Source organism: Littorina saxatilis, linkage group LG7 (genome assembly GCF_037325665.1).
Source record: "Littorina saxatilis isolate snail1 linkage group LG7, US_GU_Lsax_2.0, whole genome shotgun sequence".
Classification (NCBI taxonomy): Eukaryota; Metazoa; Mollusca; class Gastropoda; order Littorinimorpha; family Littorinidae; genus Littorina; species Littorina saxatilis.
Window position 1 is genome coordinate 6636105 of NC_090251.1, and position 23744 is coordinate 6659848.

At 41.9% G+C, this 23744-nt stretch overlaps 2 protein-coding genes across 2 annotated transcripts in view; one reads left to right on the plus strand and one right to left on the minus strand.

The window, feature by feature from the left end:
• The window catches only part of LOC138970574 (syndetin-like), a 29049-nt gene extending 19384 nt beyond the window's left edge, over positions 1 to 9665 (minus strand). The window contains exons 1-11 of the mRNA XM_070343045.1: positions 9546 to 9665; positions 8802 to 8888; positions 8198 to 8305; positions 7680 to 7751; positions 7117 to 7241; positions 6604 to 6721; positions 5859 to 5894; positions 4835 to 5059; positions 3571 to 3711; positions 2242 to 2388; positions 692 to 858 (exon numbers count right to left, since the gene is read on the minus strand). Coding sequence (XP_070199146.1) covers positions 692 to 858; positions 2242 to 2388; positions 3571 to 3711; positions 4835 to 5059; positions 5859 to 5894; positions 6604 to 6721; positions 7117 to 7241; positions 7680 to 7751; positions 8198 to 8305; positions 8802 to 8888; positions 9546 to 9587 — 1268 coding nt within the window. The 5' untranslated portion in view covers positions 9588 to 9665. The remainder of the gene's footprint in view (positions 1 to 691; positions 859 to 2241; positions 2389 to 3570; positions 3712 to 4834; positions 5060 to 5858; positions 5895 to 6603; positions 6722 to 7116; positions 7242 to 7679; positions 7752 to 8197; positions 8306 to 8801; positions 8889 to 9545) is intronic.
• Positions 9666 to 9690: 25 nt separating this feature from the next.
• LOC138970565 (chromodomain-helicase-DNA-binding protein 1-like) overlaps positions 9691 to 23744 on the plus strand; it is a 33015-nt gene continuing 18961 nt past the window's right edge. The window contains exons 1-11 of the mRNA XM_070343031.1: positions 9691 to 9840; positions 10562 to 10674; positions 11605 to 11711; positions 13140 to 13269; positions 14134 to 14247; positions 14833 to 14986; positions 18591 to 18749; positions 19633 to 19728; positions 20193 to 20363; positions 20760 to 20873; positions 22557 to 22671. Of these exons, the coding sequence (XP_070199132.1) occupies positions 9792 to 9840; positions 10562 to 10674; positions 11605 to 11711; positions 13140 to 13269; positions 14134 to 14247; positions 14833 to 14986; positions 18591 to 18749; positions 19633 to 19728; positions 20193 to 20363; positions 20760 to 20873; positions 22557 to 22671 (1322 nt within the window). The 5' untranslated portion in view covers positions 9691 to 9791. The remainder of the gene's footprint in view (positions 9841 to 10561; positions 10675 to 11604; positions 11712 to 13139; positions 13270 to 14133; positions 14248 to 14832; positions 14987 to 18590; positions 18750 to 19632; positions 19729 to 20192; positions 20364 to 20759; positions 20874 to 22556; positions 22672 to 23744) is intronic.

The window sequence follows — 23744 nt, forward strand, 5'->3', positions numbered from 1 at the left end:
ATCCATTCTCTTCATTGCTAAAAACAGAACAGAAATGGGATAGTAACATCCCACTGCTGTTGCCTTATGCAGGAGCAATTGTTGCTCTTGGAGGTGTTGTATGCAGATTCAGTTGTCTGATTGACCCTTTTCGTTGCGCTAGAAATGTGTGAGGAAACAAAAATGGGTGTGACAAATGTTTGAACACATTGTGTGAAGATAACATTTTCTTCATTTGTAGAAGAAGAAGAAAAGCAGTGAAGTACAGTGTAACCTGTGTCTGGTAATGACCACCTCGGGGACCAACGCAAACTGGTCCTTACAGACGAGTGATCATTGCGGAAAGGTGAATTATACAGGAGAGAACTTTGTCCGAGTTCAGTGGGGTGGCTGCAATAAGCATGCAGGAGATTCTTATCAAAAGGCAGCTGCAAGGGCAGGTTAAACTGTAACATTTCACGGAGTTTTCTTTATTCAGGAGAGCACTTGTTCCTGGAAGTGTTCCATTCTGATTCAGGTCTTTGCACACATTTATGTACATAAAAAGCAACCACCCTCCCCCCACCTCAACTTCCTTGGAAAATGAACACACACAGCCTTGCATGCACCATATGTACACACACATGTACTCACACACGCACACTCTCTCCCCCCCCCCCTCCCCTCCCCCCCCCCCCCCCCAACCTCCAAGGAACAAAAGTCATTGCCCCACCTGTTAATGAGGTCAAGGACGTGGATGAACTCTTCCAGCTTGAAGTGTGAAAGGTCGATGGCAAGGACGTAGGTCTTGACCTTCTGCTGCACGTCCTGCCAGACGCGACCCCGCCCGTACTCCAGCTTCTGCATCACGTAGCGTCGGTTGAATGTCGCCTCCACCACCTCACCCGCCCCTGTGTTGTTAGGCAATTTTCACAAATGAAAAACTGAGATATTTTTCTTTCTTCACAAAATAGTGGACATTTTTTTTTCTTCATGAGGGAGGGTGGAAGGGGAAGGTGGATTTTTTTTTGTTATCGTCCCTACAACCTATATGGCTATCCGGAACAGGGAAGGTAATAGAAACAAGTCGCGTAACAACATTTAGTCAAGCTGTCGAACTCACAGAATGAAACTGCTTTTTGGACCAAGACCACATACTTGTAGTTTCGTCAGTCCACCGCTCGTGGCAAAGGCAGTGAAATCGACAAGCCATGCAGAATAGTGCTGTAGTGGTCGCGCTGAGCAGGATAACACGCTTTTCTGTATGTCTATTCTTTTTAGCTTACTGAGTTTGTTTTTAATCCAAACATATCATATTTATATGTTTTTGGAATCAGGGACCGACAAGGAATAAGATGAAATTGTTTTTAAATCGATTTCGGAAAATTAATTTTAATCATAATTTTCATATTTTTAATTTTCAGAGCTTGTTTGTAATCCAAATATAACATATGTATATGTTTTTGGAATCAGAAAATGACGAAGAATAAGATGAAATTATTTTTGGATCGTTTAATAAAAAATAATTTTAATTACAAGTTTCCGATTTTTAATGACCAAACTCATTCATTAGTTTTTAAGCCACCAAGCTGAAATGCAATACCAAAGTCCGGCCTTCGTCGAAGATTGCTTTGCCAAAATTTCAATCAATTTGATTGAAAAATGAGGGTGTGACAGTGCCGCCTCAACTTTTACAAAATGCCGGATATGACGTCATCAAAGGTATTTATTGAAAAAATAAAAAAAAACGTCCGGGGATATCATTCCCAGGAACTCTCATGTCAAATTTCATAAAGATCAGTCCAGTAGTTTAGTCAGAATCGCTCTACACACACACACGCCCAGACAGACAGACAGACAGACACACACACACACACACATACACCACGACCCTCTATGCTAAAACATTTAGTCAAAACTTGACTAAATGTAAAAAAGAGAGAGAAAGAGAGAGAGAGAGAGAGAGAGAGAGAGAGAGAGCGAGTGAGTGAGTGTGTGTGTGTGTGCATGTGTGTACATGTGCATGCTTGTTTGTAGATGCAGACATATGTGCAAATGTGAAAGAGTGAGTGTATGCCTCTGCTTCTGTAAACGCACATAGCATGTAAGCCTGTTTTTTTTTATAATAACAAACAAATTTCACTGACACGAACTCCCAACCTACCAAACAACAGAGAACATAATAGTTGCACTTCATTGAAAACAAATACTGAAAATTTAATTCAGAAGCGGTTGCACATAACATGTCTGACTGACTCTACGACACTTGTAATTGTGTAGGACTGCCCCTTTAAACTGACCTGGTTGTTCAGCGGAGTCGTGGTCGTGCGCTTCGTGCCACTGCATGGTCTGGTAGTAGCTGCGCATCACGCCCCACAATGCTTTGCACAGGTCCAGCAGGCACGGCGTGAAACTCTCTATCGTGATGTGCTGCACGTACACACATGGTCTGGGTTAAAGACCAACATTGGCTGGTATGTGAGCATGACAGATGTAGCTCTGTTTTTGTGTGTGTTGCTGACAACGCTAAATTTAGCTCTGTGGCCTTCTACTATAACAAGGCTTTATTCCCCAGTTTTAACATGTAATGTTGAATGTATTTGTGCTGGAATGAAAATTGTCATATCAAAAAGAGAGCAGTAAACAAACAACTAAATAACATTACCAATGATTATACAATACATTTTGTTTCCTTCATCCACATTTTCTAAATCTCATATGCCCAACTGAGCAAAGTTCATTTTCTGTTCATCATCTTATTATTTGTTGGTCCCTCCACTCCAAAGACCACAGCTATGTCCTTTGTTGGTCCCTCCACTCCAAAGACCACAGCTATGTCCTTTGTTGGTCCCTCCACTCCAAAGACCACAGCTATGTCCTTTGTTGGTCCCTCCACTCCAAAGACCACAGCTATGTCCTTTGTTGGTCCCCCCACTCCAAAGACCACAGCTATGTCCTTTGTTGGTCCCTCCACTCCAAAGACCACAGCTATGTCCTTTGTTGGTCCCCCCACTCCAAAGACCACAGCTATGTCCTTTGTTGGTCCCTCCACTCCAAAGACCACAGCTATGTCCTTTGTTGGTCCCCCCACTCCAAAGACCTCAGCTATGTCTTTTGTTGGTCCCTCCACTCCAAAGACCACAGCTATGTCCTTTGTTGGTCCCTCCACTCCAAAGACCACAGCTATGTCCTTTGTTGGTCCCTCCACTCCAAAGACCACAGCTATGTCCTTTGTTGGTCCCTCCACTCCAAAGACCACAGCTATGTCCTTTGTTGGTCCCCCCACTCCAAAGACCACAGCTATGTCCTTTGTTGGTCCCTCCACTCCAAAGACCACAGCTATGTCCACATACTGTACTGTTGAATATTTTGCTTTGTCTATGATTAATCCTTCCAAACACTAACCTTCTTTCTGTCAAGTTTTCTCTTCTTCTTCTTCCTTGTTCGCTTCTTCCGTTTGTTTCCTTCATCTATATTTCCAAAGTCTTACACTAAAGAACTCCAATAATAAGTAATCCTTTGGCATTACTCTTGGATGCAAAAACCTGACTATTCATTCAAAGCAGACATACACATTTCTGTGCTAAAAAAAGATGCCAAATGTGCCGATACCTTGCAGAGGTCTGTGTATTGCCTCTTCTGGAAGTTGGAGCCCGACGCCCCAGAACACAGCTCCACGTAGCCCAGCACGATGGTGAAGGCGGTGTTGTGTATGGCGCTCGCAAAGTGCATGTGGAGCTGGTCCATGGCCGTCTGTAACCGTAACACAACATTGACATTAACACCCTTGGTGAACACAACACAGTGTTAAAAACTGAACACCCCAGTGTGCACACATGCACACAATAAAGATCCCAAGCTCACAGCAAAAGTTTCAGGGCTTGGTAACATGAATATGCACATGAAGGAAAATAAAATAATATTGGGTAGCCCCGTACTGTACGGCAGCTCCCTTTCCCCAGTGAGAAAGTAGCCTGAATGTCCATGGGGGTAACCTCACAGGACCATATGAAATCTTATCCTTATGGCGCTGGCAAGGTGCATATGTAGCTGGTCTATGGCCCTCTGTTACCATAACACAACATTGACATTAACATCCTCGGTGAATACACTCATGCATTGCCTCAAGCATGCAATCAAACAAGTACATTAGGCCAAAAAAAAAAGTTCTGTTTACGGTAACATAGGGTGAAAAAATAGGGTCGGTAGGTCGGCTTTTTTTTTTTTTTTCCATTTTTTTCTCCCCTCTCTATGATGTTTCACAGTTCATTTCTTCTCATCAATCCCTGTTTTTGCCCAACATAACTATAAACAGTACTTTGAGCTTACCTCCCTTCTGTCGTCTGCTGTTTGAGCGCAAACAGCTCTATTTTGGATGCGTTTTTTTTTTTTTTTTAAACGATCAAAAAAAAAAGATTAGGGTCGGGCCTAAAAACTAGGGTCGGTCGGGTTACCGTAAACAGACCTATTTGTTTTGGCCTTAGCACCTGTCATGAAAGTTGGCTAAGGTCTAGATAACACTGTCCCCTGACCACAGGTGCCCTTTTAGAACAAACATTTTTGTTCAGTTCCATGACAACAACCTGCTCAACAATTGTCTAAAACTCATCCAGCATCATCAGGTTACATTGAAGCACAATTCCTATGTTTTTTTTTACCTGTGTCAATGACGTGGACACGTCTACATCAGAGGAGCAAGCTGCAAATCAGTAGTTTCTACAGTATTTTCTTCCCTTCCGAGATAAACGTTTTAGTGATTGCATACATACTCAACGATCACCATAACCAGTACTATTATTGTGTGTGTGCATGGAAGATACACAGAGAACAAATCAAGAAAAACAAAACAACAAAACTAGCAACACAACCAACTTGCCTGAGTCTTTCCCAGCAGCCTGTAGGCATTCTGGACCTTCTCGTAATGCGTGACGTCAAAACCGGAACAGGTCTTGGACAAGGCGACGTCAAGCTGTTCCTCAATCATCTCCAGAGTGTCCTGCAGCTTGGAGCTGAGCTCACTGATACACTTGTAGTGCCGGAATGTGCTGGCCGCTTTCTGGCACTCCAGACACAGCTGTATGGCGCCACTGTAGTCTTCTTCCTGTCAGGGTTAGAGAATACATAAACCCTTTCACACCCGTTAAACTTGTGCTAGCAGCACTCTAAAATACAACTGCATTGCTCATTGTTCTCTCCCTAAACAGGTCAACAGATTCATGAACGCTTCAGGAACTTAATCATTATTGCACACAGGGGTACATGATGGATAACTGCTTTCTGGCAGATTCCCAGGGCATACAGTACCAGGTGGAATTTTACTCTTTTCTTCTTCTTCTTCTTCTTCTTCGTTCGTGGGCTGAAACTCCCACGTACACTCGTGTTTTTGCACGAGTGGAATTTTACGTGTATGACCGTTTTTACCCCGCCATTTAGGCAGCCATACGCCGCTTTCGGAGGAAGCATGCTGGGTATTTTCGTGTTTCTATAACCCACCGAACTCTGACATGGATTACAGGATCTTTTACGTGCGCACTTGGTCTTGTGCTTGCGTGTACACACGAAGGGGGATAAGCCACTAGCAGGTCTGCACATAAGTTGACCTGGGAGATCGGAAAAATCTCCACACTTAACCCACCAGGCGGCCGCGGCCGGGATTCGAACCCTCGACCTTCCGATTAGGAGGCCGACGTCTTACCACCACGCCACTGCGCCCGTCGATTTTACTCTTTGACTTGTTGCATTTCAATCAAAGAAAGGCGCCAAAACATGTTTACAGAGGCTTTATTCAGAGAGTAGGAAAAAAAAAGACAGAAAAAAAACAAGGAAAAGAGAAAGAAGAAGAAAATAGAGAGAGGAAGAAGAAGGAAAAAACAGAGCTACAGCCATAGAAAGATATTTACCTCCATGAGTTCTCTCAGCCGCAAGTCTGTTCTTTGCTGCAACACATCACATTTGTTAAATTCTACAGTGAAGTTACTTGGAATATAAAAAGTATTTACATTTCTTCAACTCTAATTACAGTCAGGTTAAACTCAAAAGTAGTCATTTTCTTAAATCAACCAATATGAACTTACTGTAATTGTGAATCTTTATTCATATATAAAAAAACAAACTAATATCAGATTTCTTCCTACTCAAACTTACACTTTGTACTGGATGGTGTACGTAGTCTGTTTTCATGCATGTGAACCACTGCCATGTGAACCACTGCCATGTGAACCACTGCCATGTGAACCACTGCCATTAAGCTCACCAGTGTTTTGATTGTGCTCAGAGATCTGAAGAGCCCCATTTCTCCCTGGGAAAGTGAGCTGCTTTACAGTACCGCACTGCCCATATTCTTCCTTTTTCTTGCATCAGTGCATGTGTGATTGTTTTTTTCTTCCAAGCCCTCATTGATACTTTTGCTGTGAACTTGGGACTGTTTGGACACCAAGATGAGCCTTGACTCTGGGAAGTAAGTCCCTCACCAAACCTAGGAATTGAACCCAACCCAGTAGAACTGATGCATCTATATTTTGGTTCATCTACTTCCCATCATCCACCTTTCTTATGAAAATATGTCAGCCTGGCTGAATCATGGCAGACAAACCCTACTGGATGGTGAAAGTCTGTTTTCACATGAACCACAGCCATTGCGCTCACCAGTGTTTTAATTGTGTGCAGAGACTTGAGGAGCCCCATCAGCTGCTGGCGTTTCTTGTAGTTAGCCAGCAGTCCCAGACTGGCTATGGTGAAACTGGACCTGGCGTGCTGCAGCTGTCTGCAACGTGGACACAGCATTCACACATTGTGCACAATGATTGACAGATAATTATACAGTGGAACCTCCCCTTTAAGACCTTCAACAATCTGAGAAAATCAGGTCTAAAAAAGGAGGGAGTCTTAAGATGGAGGGAGTCTTAAAATGGAGGAATGGGGGTAACTTTACAGAGGTTATCAACAGAAAGTCTGGGGAGTCTTCAAAGGGGAGTTCCACTGTATCGGCGATTAAGTGTGCCACTCTTCAAGAGAACTTCAATTTCTACGTCCTTGCATGATGTCCCACTTATGTTTAAATTAAATGCTCTAAGTCTATTGAAAGTCTATTGAAATTAGTGGAAATAAAGAACAAACAACAGGCAAAGGTAAGATAAGGTAATTTCACATCTGTCGTACCTGCGCCCCTTGAGGCAGACAGAACTGGCGGACTGAAGCGTGCGCTGAAGTTCCATCACTCTCTCCAGCTCCACAGCATAGGCAGGGTGGTTCTGTAGGATCAGCTCCGATACTCTCTTCGACACCTGCAACAACACACACAACACTTCTGATGTAATTTCTTAAAATTCACTACGCATTTGAGAAACTATGCTCAAACGCCAAAGCTTGAGAAATAATCATTTTATCAACATGCAGATTCTAAACAAACAGGCAACCTCAATCTGGACAAGATACTGAGGAAGCATGCTGAAAATCAGCCACACTTCCTCTCAATCAATCTTTTCATCTAACTTGGGTTTTAGACTAAGGAGCCTCTAGCTGGCAGCTATATTTTGTACTTTCAGGTACCAGAAAAAAACTTCAGAACCACAAAAAAGTGCAGAAAATAAAAATCATTTGAATAACCTTGCATGCAGGCGTTTCAAGCAACGTAAACCATTTCCCTAAAACAGAGAGGAAGTCTGAAAAGGAGGGGTTGCACTGTATTACATTTCCACCTACCGACAGAAAACATGACTTACCACTTGCAGCTGTCGGCCCAGCTTGGTTCTGTCATCTGTCAGCTTGTCCGTGTCCACAATTTCAGGCAATTTCTGGTATGAAGAAAGATTTGATACAGTATTTTACTGGTAGAAATCCCAAAATACTAACAACAAACTTTTACACATAATTGTTCAACATCAAAATACATGAATACATGCACACAGAGCCAGAGGAGCATAAAAAGACACAGACAAAGGCAGACATTTGCTCACACACACACACACACACACACACACACACACACACACACACACACACACACACACACACTCTCTCTCTCTCTCTCTCTCTCTCTCTCTCTCTCTCTCTCTCTCTCTCTCTCTCTCTCTCTCTCTCTCTCTCTCTCTCTCTGTCACACACACACAGTGACACACATAGCTGACCTCTAGTTCAAGGAGACTGGTGTCACACATACAAACACCCACACACACACACACAGTGACACACACACACACAGTGACACACACACACACACGCACACACGCATAGAACCTACCTCTAGTTCAAAGAGACTGGTGTCACACGTCTCATCCTTCAAGTAGGCGGGCTCAATACTGTCCAGCACGTCTTGCTCTTCATGGGGGTTCCGCAGGCGTGTTGGATGCTGCAAGATAGTGACCACTTCAAACACTCAATCCACATGCACATCAACAACCATGCTTCCATGCATCTTTTGAACAAATCTTACTAAAAAACGACAGTTTTCTGCATACAGTTACAAATAATTAATATATATTATATATATAATTATAAAGCTGTGAAGCTAATACTGTAATAGTAATATGTGTAGAACTAACATTCTTCCTTTATTGATAAATGATAATAAAGAAATGATGACTTTTCTCCTCAGTTTAAATCCTTTTACAAAGATTTAAAGCGTCAAAATATTATGACACTTCTGACTTCAATAAACTGATTTTGAAAGGCATTTACATGAATTCACAGTCATGTACAATGCCAATCCTCATGTGCACATTCATAAACACAAATAGAGAGACAAAGAGAAAGAGCGTCGACACACACACACCACACATGTAGTTGTATACGCACACCTGTATATATGCATACACACACAAATACATCCAGACCCACACACAAACCTTGACTTTAGAGACGGCCGCAGCACCAGCACTGGTCAACAGATCTGTGACGTGGATGTTTTCCTCCACTGGGGAGTGGACTGGCTCCTGTTTGAACAATTTCTTTTTACAGCAATCAGTTAGATAAAGATAAATAGAGAGACAGTGACAGAAAAAAGGGCAAATAAAGTGCTTGGATGAATAGGCCTATATGTTTATATCCTTGTGTGTGTGTGTGTGTGTGTGTGTGTGTGTGTGTGTGTGTGTGTGTGTGTCAATTATTTTTAACACAATACTGATTATTTTCTCATTGCTAATTTGCTAGCTGTTAATCTGCACGAATAATTTCATGACACTTCAGAGTTCATTCTGGCCACTTAAAAGCCTTTAAAGACAATGCCAATATTTGTATAACTGAATTTAACATCCTTGGCAATGTTTTGGCAGGAGATTTTGCAAACACACAGAGAATTGTGAATATTTGTGTCACTGTCACACACATGTTACAAACACATACACAGCAAAGCCTACACATAAACTTACCATACCATATCAATCGTTTATTTTGAGCTAATAGTCAAAGATTTTTCTCCGTTTTCAAAAGGAATTTTAAGCTTTGAGGTAAAACATAAAAACACTTCTGACAGTAGCCTATTTATTTTGTTCATGTACACCTTTTTCCTGCTCCTTCAGTTTAGAGCCTGTCAGCCTACTCCATAACTTCGTGCTTTAAGTGTAACGAACAAGCGCAGTTTAAATACACACCTGCTTCCCAATTAAAGACTTCAATTTATGTTTTAGATCCATGCTGAGCAGTTCTTGAAGCTGTATTTTCTGTCAAAAAACGACACCCACAAATTACTTCGCCTCCATTTTGGTTGTCTGCTCAAGTAGGGGAAGCTACTCTTGTTGACATACAACAGAGTTACGCTTCCTCAGCACTTCGATTGTTTACCGCGGAAACGCGATAACTTATAGTGGGTTGGTTGTGGTGCAATCGCGACTCAAGAGATGGCGGCCTCAGTGTCAGAAGAATCTTTGAGGAAGCATGGCTGGAGTGGTACGGCCTTCAAACTCGTGTCCTCTCGTCTAGTCTCCTTCCTCTCTCACTCTCTGCCACTCTCTCACTCTGAGTCTCTCCCTATCCCCCCCCCTCTCTCTCTCTCTCTCTCTCTCTCTCTCTCTCTCTCTCGCTCTCTCTCTCTCGCATTAAAGGGCATATGACTACACTCTTGCTGATATATGAACCTGGTAGAAACAATACTTGGTGTATGGAAATTCTCTCGATCATAAACTTGATATTAAAGCTATTTTTGCCGTTTACTTTGACATTGCAAAGTTAGTCTGATTAAACTAATAGGATCCAAAAATTAGATTTACAAATGTATATGTTAATGTACACATCAAGTACGTACTTTCAGTTTCAGTAATTAATCTTATTCAAATTTAGATGGTCGTAGTGGCTCTGATGAGGTGAAATATATATAGGCACCTCATCCGGAGTAGAAAATGTTGCAGGTGCTCCTGCAATAGGCCTGCCAACCCTCTAGATAACTCTTGTCCCCTCGATCCTTCTGAATTTTGTTCACATATATATATACAGTACACACACACAGAGAGGCAGGCATGCATGGGTGCTTAGAAACTGCACACGTTTCTGTTCTAGTTACAGTATGACTAAACAAGAGTAGCATGTACTGGCCACATCTTCTCCATTAGATCCATGCAGTATGCAATCTCTGTATGTAGTATTTAATATACTTAATTTCATTCTTTTACAGATCTTTCGCTCCGACCATATCAACTGGAGGGTGTGAATTGGCTGTTGGGTTGCTATGACAACAAACATGGATGTATTCTTGGTGATGAGATGGGCCTGGGAAAAACATGTCAGGTACAGAAGATCCTGTCAGTGTCACACTTCACTTATTGTTTAGATTTGTCTCAGCGTCCCTGAAATTTTACTTTTGAAATTTGGGACAAGCACCAATGGCAACTGCGCCTTTTCCTAATCTGGGTAATGTCACAGTAATTAAGGGCTTATGTTTAGTGACAAACACCTTTGTTAAAAGGTTTATAGCTGTGATAAAGTGCCTTTGTGTGTTTTTTAAACCCATTTTTTTTTTGTATGGGTGCTAGATGTTCATTGTTCTTTGAAACAAGCATTTGTATTTTATTTCTTTTCATTTTTGGCTCACGTAAGTGTAGTCTATGCGATGCTAACTTTTGTCTGTCTGTCTGTGCGTGCGTGCATGCGTGTGTGTGTGATAGAAACTTTAACATTTCCGAGTCTATGGATAAAGCTCGCATAAGAAGATTACGTCTCGGTCAAAAGTGTTTGACGTGTGTGATAGAAACTTTAACATTTGAAGACGTCACATTATGACGTAAGAGGGTTAGACGTCACGCGAAGGAATTACTGAAAGTCTCGGTCATTGTTATTGTGAGCGGGCCGAGACTAGTTGGCAGATCTATAGTGTCTCGCTTTCTTGCACAGTTTCACCTATGCTTACTGTGTGTGTGTGTGTGTGTGTGTATGTGTGACGGAGTGATTGAGTTTGTGTTACTGTTTGTCGATTTCTTACGTGAGCCTTGAAGGCTTCGCCTCTTGTTCAAATAAACATACAAGAAAGGTTAGTTTATAGAAATGTTAAGTATGGACAAACATTCACAAAAGCTTTGACTTAACGGTCTTCAGAGTGGACGAACAAGATACACAACAGACAATGAGGATAAAATGATCACTGTGGCTTATCTGTGGAGGTTGCCTCTTCAGAATGTCTGAATCAACATTTTTGTTCAATTTTGTTTGATTGTCCTTCAGACAATAGGGATGCTGACCTGGCTAACGGGAACATCTGGCGACAAACGGCCCCATCTGGTGGTGTGTCCGCGCTCTGTGCTGGAAAACTGGGGGCAGGAGTTTCATAGGTCAGTCCTGCACGTTCTTTTTAAAATATTTATTCCCAAAGATGAAATTAGTAAAAAAAAATTAGATTCCAATTTCCAGCTCTGTGCAACTTTTGATGAGATACAAATAGAGTGGAAACTCCCATTTGAGACCTCCAAAAATCTGAGAAAATCAGGTCTTAAAAAGGAGGGAGTCTTAAAATGGAGGTAAATTTACAGAGGTTATGAACAGAACATCTGAAAAAATAAGGCCTTAGAAGGGAGGGAGTCTTAATTTGAGGGGTCTTAATTTGAGGGGTCTTAATTTGAGGGGTCTTAAAAGGGGGTTCCACTGTACTTTGTTTCCAAGTATTTATCCCTAGAGATAACATGAGTAAAAAATTAGATTCCAGCTCTTTTTACAGCTTTTCATGACATGCAAATGGCATGATCTACTGATAAACCGAATATAACTGGAAAGCAACAACCAGAAGACGAAAACATAAAATGGTGCAGTCGACGTTCACGATTTTTCACCCTATTCAACTCTGTTCGCAAAACTCCTTCCACGCAGCTGTCCGAGACGAATCCAGCCCCATGTAGGTCAAGGCAAATGCGTGGTAAAGACTTTGTAGAGCATCAAACAGTGAAAGGAGCAACTAGAGAACAGGGCTGAGATGAACGAACAGAGAGTTGTCGCCACCCAAACGGGAGAGAACAAATTGCGAGGTCTGATTCGTTGAAATCAATATGAGGCTTATATCGCGCGAATTCCGTGGGTACAGTTCTAAGCGCAGTGATTTATTTTTTTATTTTTATTTTATGCAATTTATATCGCGCACATATTCAAGGCGCAGGGATTTATTTATGCCGTGTGAGATGGAATTTTTTTTACACAATACATCACGCATTCACATCGGCCAGCAGATCGCAGCCATTTCAGCGCATATCCTACTTTTCACGGCCTATTATTCCAAGTCACACGGGTATTTTGGTGGACATTTTTATCTATGCCTATACAATTTTGCCAGGAAAGACCCTTTTGTCAATCGTGGGATCTTTAACGTGCACACCCCAATGTAGTGTACACGAAGGGACCTCGGTTTTTTGTCTCACCCGAAAGACTAGCACTTGAACCCACCACCTAGGTTAGGAAAGGGGGGAGAAAATTGTTAACGCCCTGACCCAGACTCAACCAATGCAACACTGTGGATGGCTCCCGACCGGTTGGTAACTTTCTCGTGCATCTCGTCCCTGAATCCAAACTTGACTCAGTTGATACCAATTTTAAAACTCAGTATAGGATTTGAAGTGTGTAGTATTGATAATGTGTAGTATTGATTGATAATGCATGTAAAAGAACTTTGTACAGTTCTCAGAATGTTTTGAATGAGCTTGGGAAGTTAACAGGTTTGGAATTTGTTATTTTTTAAATTAAACCTGAACCCCTGCATTTGCATAATGTTTCAGATTTGCACCTTCACTTCGAGTGAAAGCGTACATCGGTGACAAGGACAAGCGCAGTGAAATGTCCAAGACAATCAAGAAATCCAGACAGGGCTTGGGCTACTGCTTTGATGTTCTCGTCACAACTTACGAGGTATAACATCTTGTCTTGTAGCCATGCTGATATTTCACATCCAAATTTGTATCAATCAGGTTCCCTGCAGCACAAATTTCAGAGAAGATTGCTTTGTTATGACTGTTTCCCTTCTTTTCATTGCTTTGTTGTGAACAGACATTTGTGACCCTCCACCGCGAAATGAGTCGCATGTCACCTTGCACAGTTCTGCGCTAGGCTTAATATAAGTCCGGGGAGTGTCTGGTAACAGTGTGAGGGTCACCTTAGTCACAGGCCTATAACTCAAACTCAAGTTTTCGCTCTTTTCTAAAACGGTTTTCACCACTGGATAGAGCATAAAAAAACTCTTTAGGAAAATGTAAAAATATGAAAATCATGCAAAGGTGACATGCAACTCATTATATGAAGTCTTATATCGCGCGCGTATCTCCAGACTCGGACTCAAGGCGCAGGAATCTATTTATGCCGTGTGAGATGGAATTTTTTATACAATACATCACGCATTCACATCGACCAGCAGATCGCAGCCATTTCGGCGAATATCCTACTTTTCACGGCCTATTATTCCAAGTCACACGGGTATTTTGGTGGACATTTTTTATCTATGCCTATACAATTTTGCCAGGAAAGACCCTTTTTTCAATCGTGGGGTCTTTAACGTGCACACCCCAATGTAGTGTACACGAAGGGACCTCGGTTTTTCGTCTCATCCGAAAGACTAGCACTTGAACCCACCACCTAGGTTAGGAAAGGGGGGAGAAAATTGCTAACGCCCTGACCCAGGGTCGAACTCGCAACCTCTCGCTTCCGAGCGCAAGTGCGTTACCCAGTGTTGGAGGGTCACATTTAATGGTTTATTGATTATAAATTTTTTGGGTGCAGATTTGCCTCAAGGATTTCTTGTTCCTGCAGTCTCTGTCGTGGAATGTGCTGGTTGTGGACGAAGGTCATCGTCTGAAGAACAGTGAATCGCTGCTCTACAAGACCTTGGAACAGGTACAGTGGAACCTCCTTTTCAGACTTGCAACAATCTAAAACATCAGCAGATATGATCATTTACTAGTTTACTATAGGACAAGTTGACTGCGCAACAGTTTTTAAAAAAAAAGCCATGAATTGTTGTACACCCCACGTAGAGATCAAATCAAGTCTGCCTATGCAAGAGGCAAGTGTTGCAAGTCCAAAACCAGTACAGCACTGCAAGCTAATCTTCTCAGAGTCAGATATCAATTTTTAGAATGTTGGACAAGAATATTTTGGCTCATCCGGAATCCGAGTATGACTGACTAAATTGCTGGAGAGAAAAACAGCCATACACTGAAAAGCTCACTCATGCCTACGACTACGAGTGTATGTGGGAGTTGCAGTCCATGAACGCAGAAGAAGATGAGTGTTAGGGCATGCGCTAAGAATGGCTTGAAGCTGCATGCTCTGTTGTTATGTGAAATGAGTGCTATAACCTCTTTCCTCATTGTGGGAGTCAGGTATTCTCTGTTCCCCCCGTCAGCCAAATTTTGTGTTGGAGGAATTGGTCTTTATTGAATTTCATTGAAGTTGAGTTCCAATACTGTGGTGTTTCAGTGGGACATTCAGCATCATGTGCTACTCACCGGAACCCCCATACAGAACAACCTGGGCGAACTCTACTCGCTTCTGGCCTTCATAGATCAGAAACATTTCAAACCCTCACGCAAAGAAAGCTTTGTGGACAAGTATACTAACTCCACTAAGAAAGGTGAGCCCAGGAATGCTTTATTCTGTGTGTTAGTAAACAGACACGGGTGTCTATCACTGGTGCCGTGTGAATTTACTTACATTGGTTTTGTGCATGTGTGGGTCTGTGCTTCATTTTGGGTGCTTGTGTGTGTACTGGTGCGTATCCATGGTGGTGTGTATAAATGTGCTTCAAGTCATGTGTGGGTCTGTGCTTCATTTTGGGTGCTTGTGTGTGTACTGGTGCGTATCCATGGTGGTGTGTATAACTATAAATGTGCTTCAAGTCATGTTTGTGTCTGTGCTTCATTTTGGGCGTTTAAATACATCTGGGTAGTAAAGCGAGAGCATAGAAGCATGGGTGGGATTCTTCCGGTATATGCCGGAAATCCGGATTCGATTATGGCCTCCCTTTTTATATTTAGTCAAGTTTTGACTAAATATTTTAACGTAGAGGGGGGAATCGAGACGAGGGTCGTGGTGTATGTGTGTGTGTGTGTCTGTCTGTCTGTCTGTCTCTGTGTGTGTGTAGAGCGATTCAGACTAAACTACTGGACCGATCTTTATGAAATTTGACATGAGAGTTCCTGGGTATAAAATCCCCATACGTTTTTTTCATTTTTTTGATAAATGTCTTTGATGACGTCATATCCGGCTTTTCGTGAAAGTTGAGGCGGCACTGTCACGCTCTCATTTTTCAACCAAATTGGTTGAAATTTTGGTCAAGTAATCTTCGACGAAGGCCGGGGTTTGGTATTGCATTTCAGCTTGGTGGCTTAAAAACTAATGAGTGAGTTTGGTCATTAAAAATCTGAAAATTGTAAAAAAAAATATTTTTTTATAAAACGATCCAAATTTACATACATCTTATTCTTTATCATTTTCTGATTCCAAAAACATATAAATATGTTATATTTTGATTAAAAACAAGCTCTGAAAATTAAAAATATAAAAATTATTATCAAAATTAAATTGTCCAAATCAATTTAAAAACACCTTCATCTTATTCCTTGTCGGTTCCTGATTCCAAAAACATATAGATATGATATGTTTGGATTAAAACACGCTCAGAAAGTTAAAACGAAGAGAGGTACAGAAAAGCGTGCTATTCTTCTCAGCGCAAGTACTATCCCGCTCTTCTTGTCAATTTCACTGCCTTTGCCGTGCGCGGTGGACTGACGATGCTACGAGTATACGGTCTTGCTGCGTTGCATTGCGTTCAGTTTCATTCTGTGAGTTCGACAGCTACTTGACTAAATGTTGTATTTTCGCCTTACGCGACTTGTTCTTCTTTTTTTCCGGTTCAGGATTCATGCCATTTTTCAGTCCCACCCATGTAGAAGAACCAGTGTTATGTGGAAACCTCAGGTAAAATGACGATTTGTCTTATTAGAAATAGCAGGCGAGCATTGGTTTCAAATTATTTGAAATCCTCAAGTAAGGTTCAGAAAAAGTGACTGAACCTGCTTGTGTACTATATAGTTCAAAGAATGGTTATTCAGGAACGAATTTGACAGTGTTGCGACTCTTCATTTTGATGCCTGTTATATCGCAGAAGACGGCATCATGCAGCCCCTGTGACAGGTTAAAAACAAGTCGCGTAAGGCGAAAATACAACATTTAGTCAAGTAGCTGTCGAACTCACAGAATGAAACTGAACGCAATGCAACGCAGCAAGACCGTATACTCGTAGCATCGTCAGTCCACCACTCATGGCAAAGGCAGTGAAATTGACAAGAAGAGCGGGGTAATAGTTGCGCTGAGAAGGATAGCACGCTTTTCTGTACCTCTCTTCGTTTTCACTTTCTGAGCGTGTTTTCAATCCAAACATATCATATCTATATGTTTTTGGAATCAGGAACCGACAAGGAATAAGATGAAAGTGTTTTTAAATTGATTTCAAAAATTTAATTTTGATAATAATTTTTATATTTTTAATTTTCAGAGATTGTTTTTAATCCAAATATAACATATTTATATGTTTTTGGAATCAGAAAATGATGGAGAATAAAATTAACGTAAATTTGGATCGTTTTATAAAAAAATTTTTTTTTTTACAATTTTCAGATTTTTAATGACCAAAGTCATTAATTAATTTTTAAGCCACCAAGCTGAAATGCAATACCGAAGTCCGGGCTTCGTCGGAGATTACTTGACCAAAATTTCAACCAATTTGGTTGAAAAATGAGAGCGTGACAGTGCCGCCTCAACTTTCACGAAAAGCTGAATATGACGTCATCAAAGACATTTATCAAAAAAATGAAAAAAAACGTCTGAGGATATCATACCCAGGAACTCTCATGTCAAATTTCATAAAGATCGGTCCAGTAGTTTAGTCTGAATCACTCTACACACACAGACAGACAGACACACACACATACACCACGACCCTCGTCTCGATTCCCCCCTCTATGTTAAAACATTTAGTCAAAAGTTGACTAAATGTAAAAAGTATGTGACACGCAAAACTGTTACTGAAGGGTGATCTTGCGAGTAAAAAGCTCAGGAATGTAAAAGAAGAATACCTGTTGTTTGTTGTGTGCAGTGTTTGAAGAGCTGCATGGCGCGCTGAAGCCCTACCTGCTGAGAAGAACCAAGTCTGGCGTCCTCAAAGACCTGTTGTTTGTTGTGTGCAGTGTTTGAAGAGCTGCATGACGCACTGAAACCCCACCTGCTGAGAAGAACCAAGTCTGGCGTCCTCAAAGACCTGTTGTAATTGTGTGTGCAGTGTTTGAAGAGCTGCATGGTGCGCTGAAACCCTACCTGCTGAGAAGAACCAAGTCTGGCGTCCTCAAAGACCTGTTGTTTGTTGTGTGCAGTGTTTGAAGAGCTGCATGGTGCGCTGAGGAGAACCAAGTCTGGCGTCCTCAAAGACCTGTTGTTTGTTGTGTGCAGTGTTTGAAGAGCTGCATGGTGCGCTGAAACCCTACCTGCTGAGAAGAACCAAGTCTGGCGTCCTCAAAGACCTGTTGTTTGTTGTGTGCAGTGTTTGAAGAGCTGCATGGCGCGCTGAAGCCCTACCTGCTGAGAAGAACCAAGTCTGGCGTCCTCCAAGACCTGTTGTTTGTTGTGTGTGCAGTGTTTAAAGAGCTGCATGGTGCGCTGAAACCCTACCTGCTGAGAAGAACCAAGTCTGGCGTCCTCCAAGACCTGTTGTTTGTTGTGTGTGCAGTGTTTAAAGAGCTGCATGGTGCGCTGAAGCCCTACCTGCTGAGAAGAACCAAGTCTGGCGTCCTCAAAGACCTGTAGTTTGTTGTGTGCAGTGTTTGAAGAGCTGCATGGCGCGCTGAAGCCCTACCTGCTGAGAAGAACCAAGTCTGGCGTCCTCAAAGACCTGTTGTTTGTTGTGTGCAGTGTTTGAAGAGCTGCATGGTGCGCTGAAACCCTACCTGCTGAGGAGAACCAAGTCTGGCGTCCTCAAAGACCTGTTGTTTGTTGTGTGCAGTGTTTGAAGAGCTGCATGGCGCGCTGAAGCCCCACCTGCTGAGAAGAACCAAGTCTGGCATCCTCAAAGACCTGTTTGTTGTGTGCAGTGTTTGAAGAGCTGCATGGCGCGCTGAAGCCCTACCTGCTGAGAAGAACCAAGTCTGGCGTCCTCCAAGACCTGTTGTTTGTTGTGTGTGCAGTGTTTGAAGAGCTGCATCGCGCGCTGAAACCCTACCTGCTGAGAAGAACCAAGTCTGGCGTCCTCAAAGATCTGCCGGGCAAGTCTGACGTGGTCCTCTACCATGGGCTCAGCAAGCTACAGAAGAAACTCTACAAGGCCATTCTCATGAAGGACACAGGTAGGGAAGTTTTCTTGCACAATATCGAATAATGCACTTTGAAACCGCAATCAGCAGATACAACTAAATGTGTGTGTTGGTCAAAATAAAGCAGAAAAGATTTGCCCAACAGGGATTTTACTAACCAGAAATTTCTTATATTTTACAGGGAAAATTCTAAAAAGTAACAGAAATCAAAATGGCAACCGGTCAAACATACCGGCTGATATTTTAATTATGGCTTGTGTGATTACTGCCTTCTTCAATGGTTTTGTGGTTTGGTATTCTCAGTAGGGAACACACTCTCTCTCATAAGGCCAAAAAAAAAATAGGTCTGTTTACGGTAACAATAGGGTGAAAAAATAGGGTCGGTAGGTCGGCTTTATTTTCTTTTTTTTCTTCTTTTTTTTGTTCTCCCCTCTCTATGATGTTTCACAGTTCATTTCTTCTCATCAATCCCTGTTTTTGCCCAACATAACTATAAACAGTACTTTGAGCTTACCTCCCTTCTGTCGTCTGCTGTTTGAGCGCAAACAGCTCTATTTTGGATGCCTTTTTTATTTTTTTTTCAGACGATCCAAAAAAAAGATTAGGGTCGGGCCTAAAAACTAGGGTCGGTCGGGTTACCGTAAACAGACCTTTTCTTTTTTTTGGCCTAAGAGAAAAACAAGCATTTCGTAGCTCATGCATCTTCAAGTCAAAGAAAGCTTTTTGGTAGAAAGAAGCCAGTGATAATGAAGACAAATTTGAGAAAAGCTGACCGCTCATATATTTTCCCACTGGAAACACAGAACCTAATCATTCACTGGTGCCATTTCTCTACTTTCCACGATGCTTCTGGTATGTTTGCTTGCTACGTTTCTCCATTCTGAGGGAAAGTTGTCATGGTAGCCAAATGTTGCAGAGGCGTTTGAGAATTCCTACAACACAGGACAGACTCGGCTGATGAACATTCTGATGCAGTTACGCAAATGTGTCAACCATCCTTACCTTTTTAACGGTCAGTTTCATCTTGTTCATTCATTTTGGGAGTGTGAATGGGGGGGGGGGGGGGGTGCATAAGGGATTTTCTCGAAAGCCATTAATGTGTTTGTGTATGCATTCGTTTGAACTGTAGCTCAAGCTGGTTGGGTCCTTTTCTGTGCTCAATGTCCCTTTTAAGCACAATAATTGATGTTCTTCTATGATTAAGAAGAGGTCAATTAATATTAGTACTACACTTGTTATCCAAGAGTTGTTTGTTACCAGGTTTTTGTCAGGATCACAGATTTTGAACATCACTTGTTGAATCATGCTGAGACAGGCAGTGTATTTGATAGGAAAAAGGTTTGAAGCAGAAACTTCTATATTTTGCTCTGGTATTCATCATCTTAATCACATTTTCAGGCAGAGCTTTCAGGTGACAAATGTGCCCACATATGATAATGAATGTAATGGACAACTTTTGGATGTGACTCCCCACAGGCGTGGAGCCAGAACCTTTTGAGCTGGGTGATCACCTGATCGAGGCCAGTGCCAAGCTGGTGCTGATCGACCGGTTGCTGACCTGGCTTAGCGCTAACGACCACAAAGTCCTGCTCTTCTCTCAGATGACCACCATGCTGGACATCATACAGGACTACCTGGGCTATAGAGGTAAGTTGTTGGAATTGCCGTAGGTGCCGTTATGTTTTGTCTTTGAACTGCAGAGGCAGCTGATATGATTTACCTTACCTTTGCCTGAGGTATTAAGTTGCAGGTAATGTATTATCTCAGGAGGTGTCTGGAACAAGATAGGGAAAAAAATAATATGACTCATAGGAGACAATAAATGTTCATGAGAATGTGTTTTATCAGGAATGTGATTTTTCAGCCAATTGGCAGATTTCCAGCATTATCAAAGCTCTAAATATTGTGTTCTGGAGATCCCCACACTTTCAAGCTTTACTTTTTTTTTTTTTTTACAATTTCATGATCTCATAATTATTTGCCAAATAAAATGACACTTGAGAGGTGAAGGGAAAAATGGACATGTGTTTCACATCTTTGCAGGTTTCACATATGAGCGGTTGGACGGGTCAGTGAGAGGAGAGGAGCGGTTCCTGGCGGTTCAGAACTTCAACCAGAATGATGAAACCTTCGTCTTCTTGCTCAGCACAAAAGCAGGTATGCTGTGTCTTTCAGTTTGTTTGTTTTTCCTTGCCACAGTTTCGCACACTTTTAGAGATGTCAAAAGTTTTCAAACTTCCATGTTCTTATATTACGTTGTATGTTTTTAGTTTTTTTTCTCGTTGGCTCACGTAAGTGTAGCCTATGCGATGCTAACTTTTGTCTGTCTGTGCGTGCGTGTGTGTGTGTGTGTGTGATAGAAACTTTAACATTTCCGAGTCTATGGATGACGTCATGATGCATTAATTGACGTCAAACACTTTTGACCGAGACGTAATCTTCTTATGCGAGCTTTATCCATAGGTGTTTGACGTCAATTAATGCATCATGACGTCATGCCTCCCTGTAATCTTTCTCTCTCGCGCGGTGTGTGTGTGTGTGTGTGTGTTCATTTTGTGCACATGTGTTATTGTTACTGTTTGTGTTTGTGTACTCGCGTGTGTGTGTGTGTGTAAGAGACAGAGAGTGTGTGTGTGTGTGTATGTGTTTGTGGGTGTGTGTGTGTGCATGAGTTTGTGTGTATGTTTGTGTGTGTGTATGTGTTTGTTTGTAAAGGTGTGTGTGTCCGTCTGTCTATGTGCGTATGAGCAGAGACATACATACAGAGATGCGAAGCGAGGGCCGCTCGCGTGAACTCTTAGGCTACGCGGGCCGCGCTCGGTCAGCGTGACCTCGCGCCATCCCGTACTAAGTTGTTGTTCGCTTGCTCTCTGACACCGATTTGAAGTGCTTTTCTGTCATATTTCTTTGGATATATCCAGCTTCAGACGAGAGATATCAGTGTACGATAAACTTGATTCATATTCTGTAGCTTCAATAGTGTGCACACGAATTCATTTGAGAGGATTGGCTTCCCGAAGTGAGTCAAAAACGGTTCCTTCGGTTCTTGCGGCCATTGTTTCTAAGTCCATTGTGCGTGGAGGCAATGTTTGGGAGCTAATATTTTCTTTTGTGCGAAACTTTGCTTTCCCTTGACTGGCAAATGCATTACTGGTGTATACATTAATCTGTTTGTATAATTTTTGACGCGCTGTAATTAAATTTGATGCTTATAAGTCTCACTCAAGTGGTTCTCGCACATACACTGGCGTGTGGATAAAAAGTTTTTAAGGAGACATGAGCGAAATTGCTTACTTTAGGATTCATCTTCTAATCACCAAATAATGCAATAGTCTTCTTCTTGTGATTTTCTGTTTCTCTTAAGTGCAAATAATCAACATTTTGCATGTTTTATTATCTATGATTTTCTATGAAACAGTTATAACTCTTTAAAAACACAACAATTGCCAGCTTGGCGCCAGTCATGGGAGGATTACTTGCCCCTGTCGTAGGCGAAGAGTACGCGAACAATTGCCAGCTTGGCGCTAGTGGGAGGATTACTTGCCCCTGCCGTAGGCGAGGATAACGCAAGCGGGAAGACAGCGCTTCGCATCTCTTCTATCTATGTCTCTGGTATGAGTGTGTGTTTTGTATACTATGTATGACGGAGTGATTGAGTTTGTGTTACTGTTTGTCGATTTCTGACGGGAGCCTTGAAGGCTTCGCCTCTTGTTTTACCTTTCCTTCCTTTTTATGCTCAGTTATTCATGTTTCATTTTGTCCCCTGAAATTGCCATGTATGCATTACTGCTAAAACTATTTGAATTATGGTTAGTTTTCTGTTTTTTTCCTTCTATTAAGGTGGTCAGGGATTGAACTTGACGGCAGCAGACACAGTGATCTTTGTAGACAGTGACTTCAACCCACAGAATGACCTGCAGGCCGCTGCTAGGGCTCACAGGATTGGTCAGAACAGGTCAGCTGATCATTAAATCCTCAAATTCATCAATGAAGTGCTATCTTTTCCCCACAATTTGAAATATTTTCTATAAGCCAGAGACTTTTTTCTCTGGGGTAGCTGGTTTTGTATGCAGTGCTTTTCTCTGTGTGTTTGTGTGTGGAAGTGTCTGTCTGTGCATTTGCATGTTCACTTGCTGTGCTAAATCTGGTCACTAATTGGTATTCAGTTGCTGACTATAGAACTGCCTGCCATGTTCACTTGCTGTGCTAAATCTGGTCACTAATTGGTATTCAGTTGCTGACTAAAGAACTGCCTGCCATGTCCACTTGCTGTGCTAAATCTGGTCACTAATTGGTATTCAGTTGCTGACTAAAGAACTGCCTGCCATGTCCACTTGCTGTGCTAAATCTGGTCACTAATTGGTATTCAGTTGCTGACTATAGAACTGCCTGCCATGTTCACTTGCTGTGCTAAATCTGGTCACTAATTGGTATTCAGTTGCTGACTATAGAACTGCCTGCCATGTTCACTTGCTGTGCTAAATCTGGTCACTAATTGGTATTCAGTTGCTGACTATAGAACTGCCTGCCATGTTCACTTGCTGTGCTAAATCTGGTCACTAATTGGTATTCAGTTGCTGACTATAGAACTGCCTGCCATGTTCACTTGCTGTGCTAAATCTGGTCACTAATTGGTATTCAGTTGCTGACTATAGAACTGCCTGCCATGTTCACTTGCTGTGCTAAATCTGGTCACTAATTGGTATTCAGTTGCTGACTATAGAACTGCCTGCCATGTTCACTTGCTGTGCTAAATCTGGTCACTAATTGGTATTCAGTTGCTGACTATAGAACTGCCTGCCATGTTCACTTGCTGTGCTAAATCTGGTCACTAATTGGTATTCAGTTGCTGACTATAGAACTGCCTGCCATGTTCACTTGCTGTGCTAAATCTGGTCACTAATTGGTATTCAGTTGCTGACTATAGAACTGCCTGCCATGTTCACTTGCTGTGCTAAATCTGGTCACTAATTGGTATTCAGTTGCTGACTATAGAACTGCCTGCCATGTTCACTTGCTGTGCTAAAT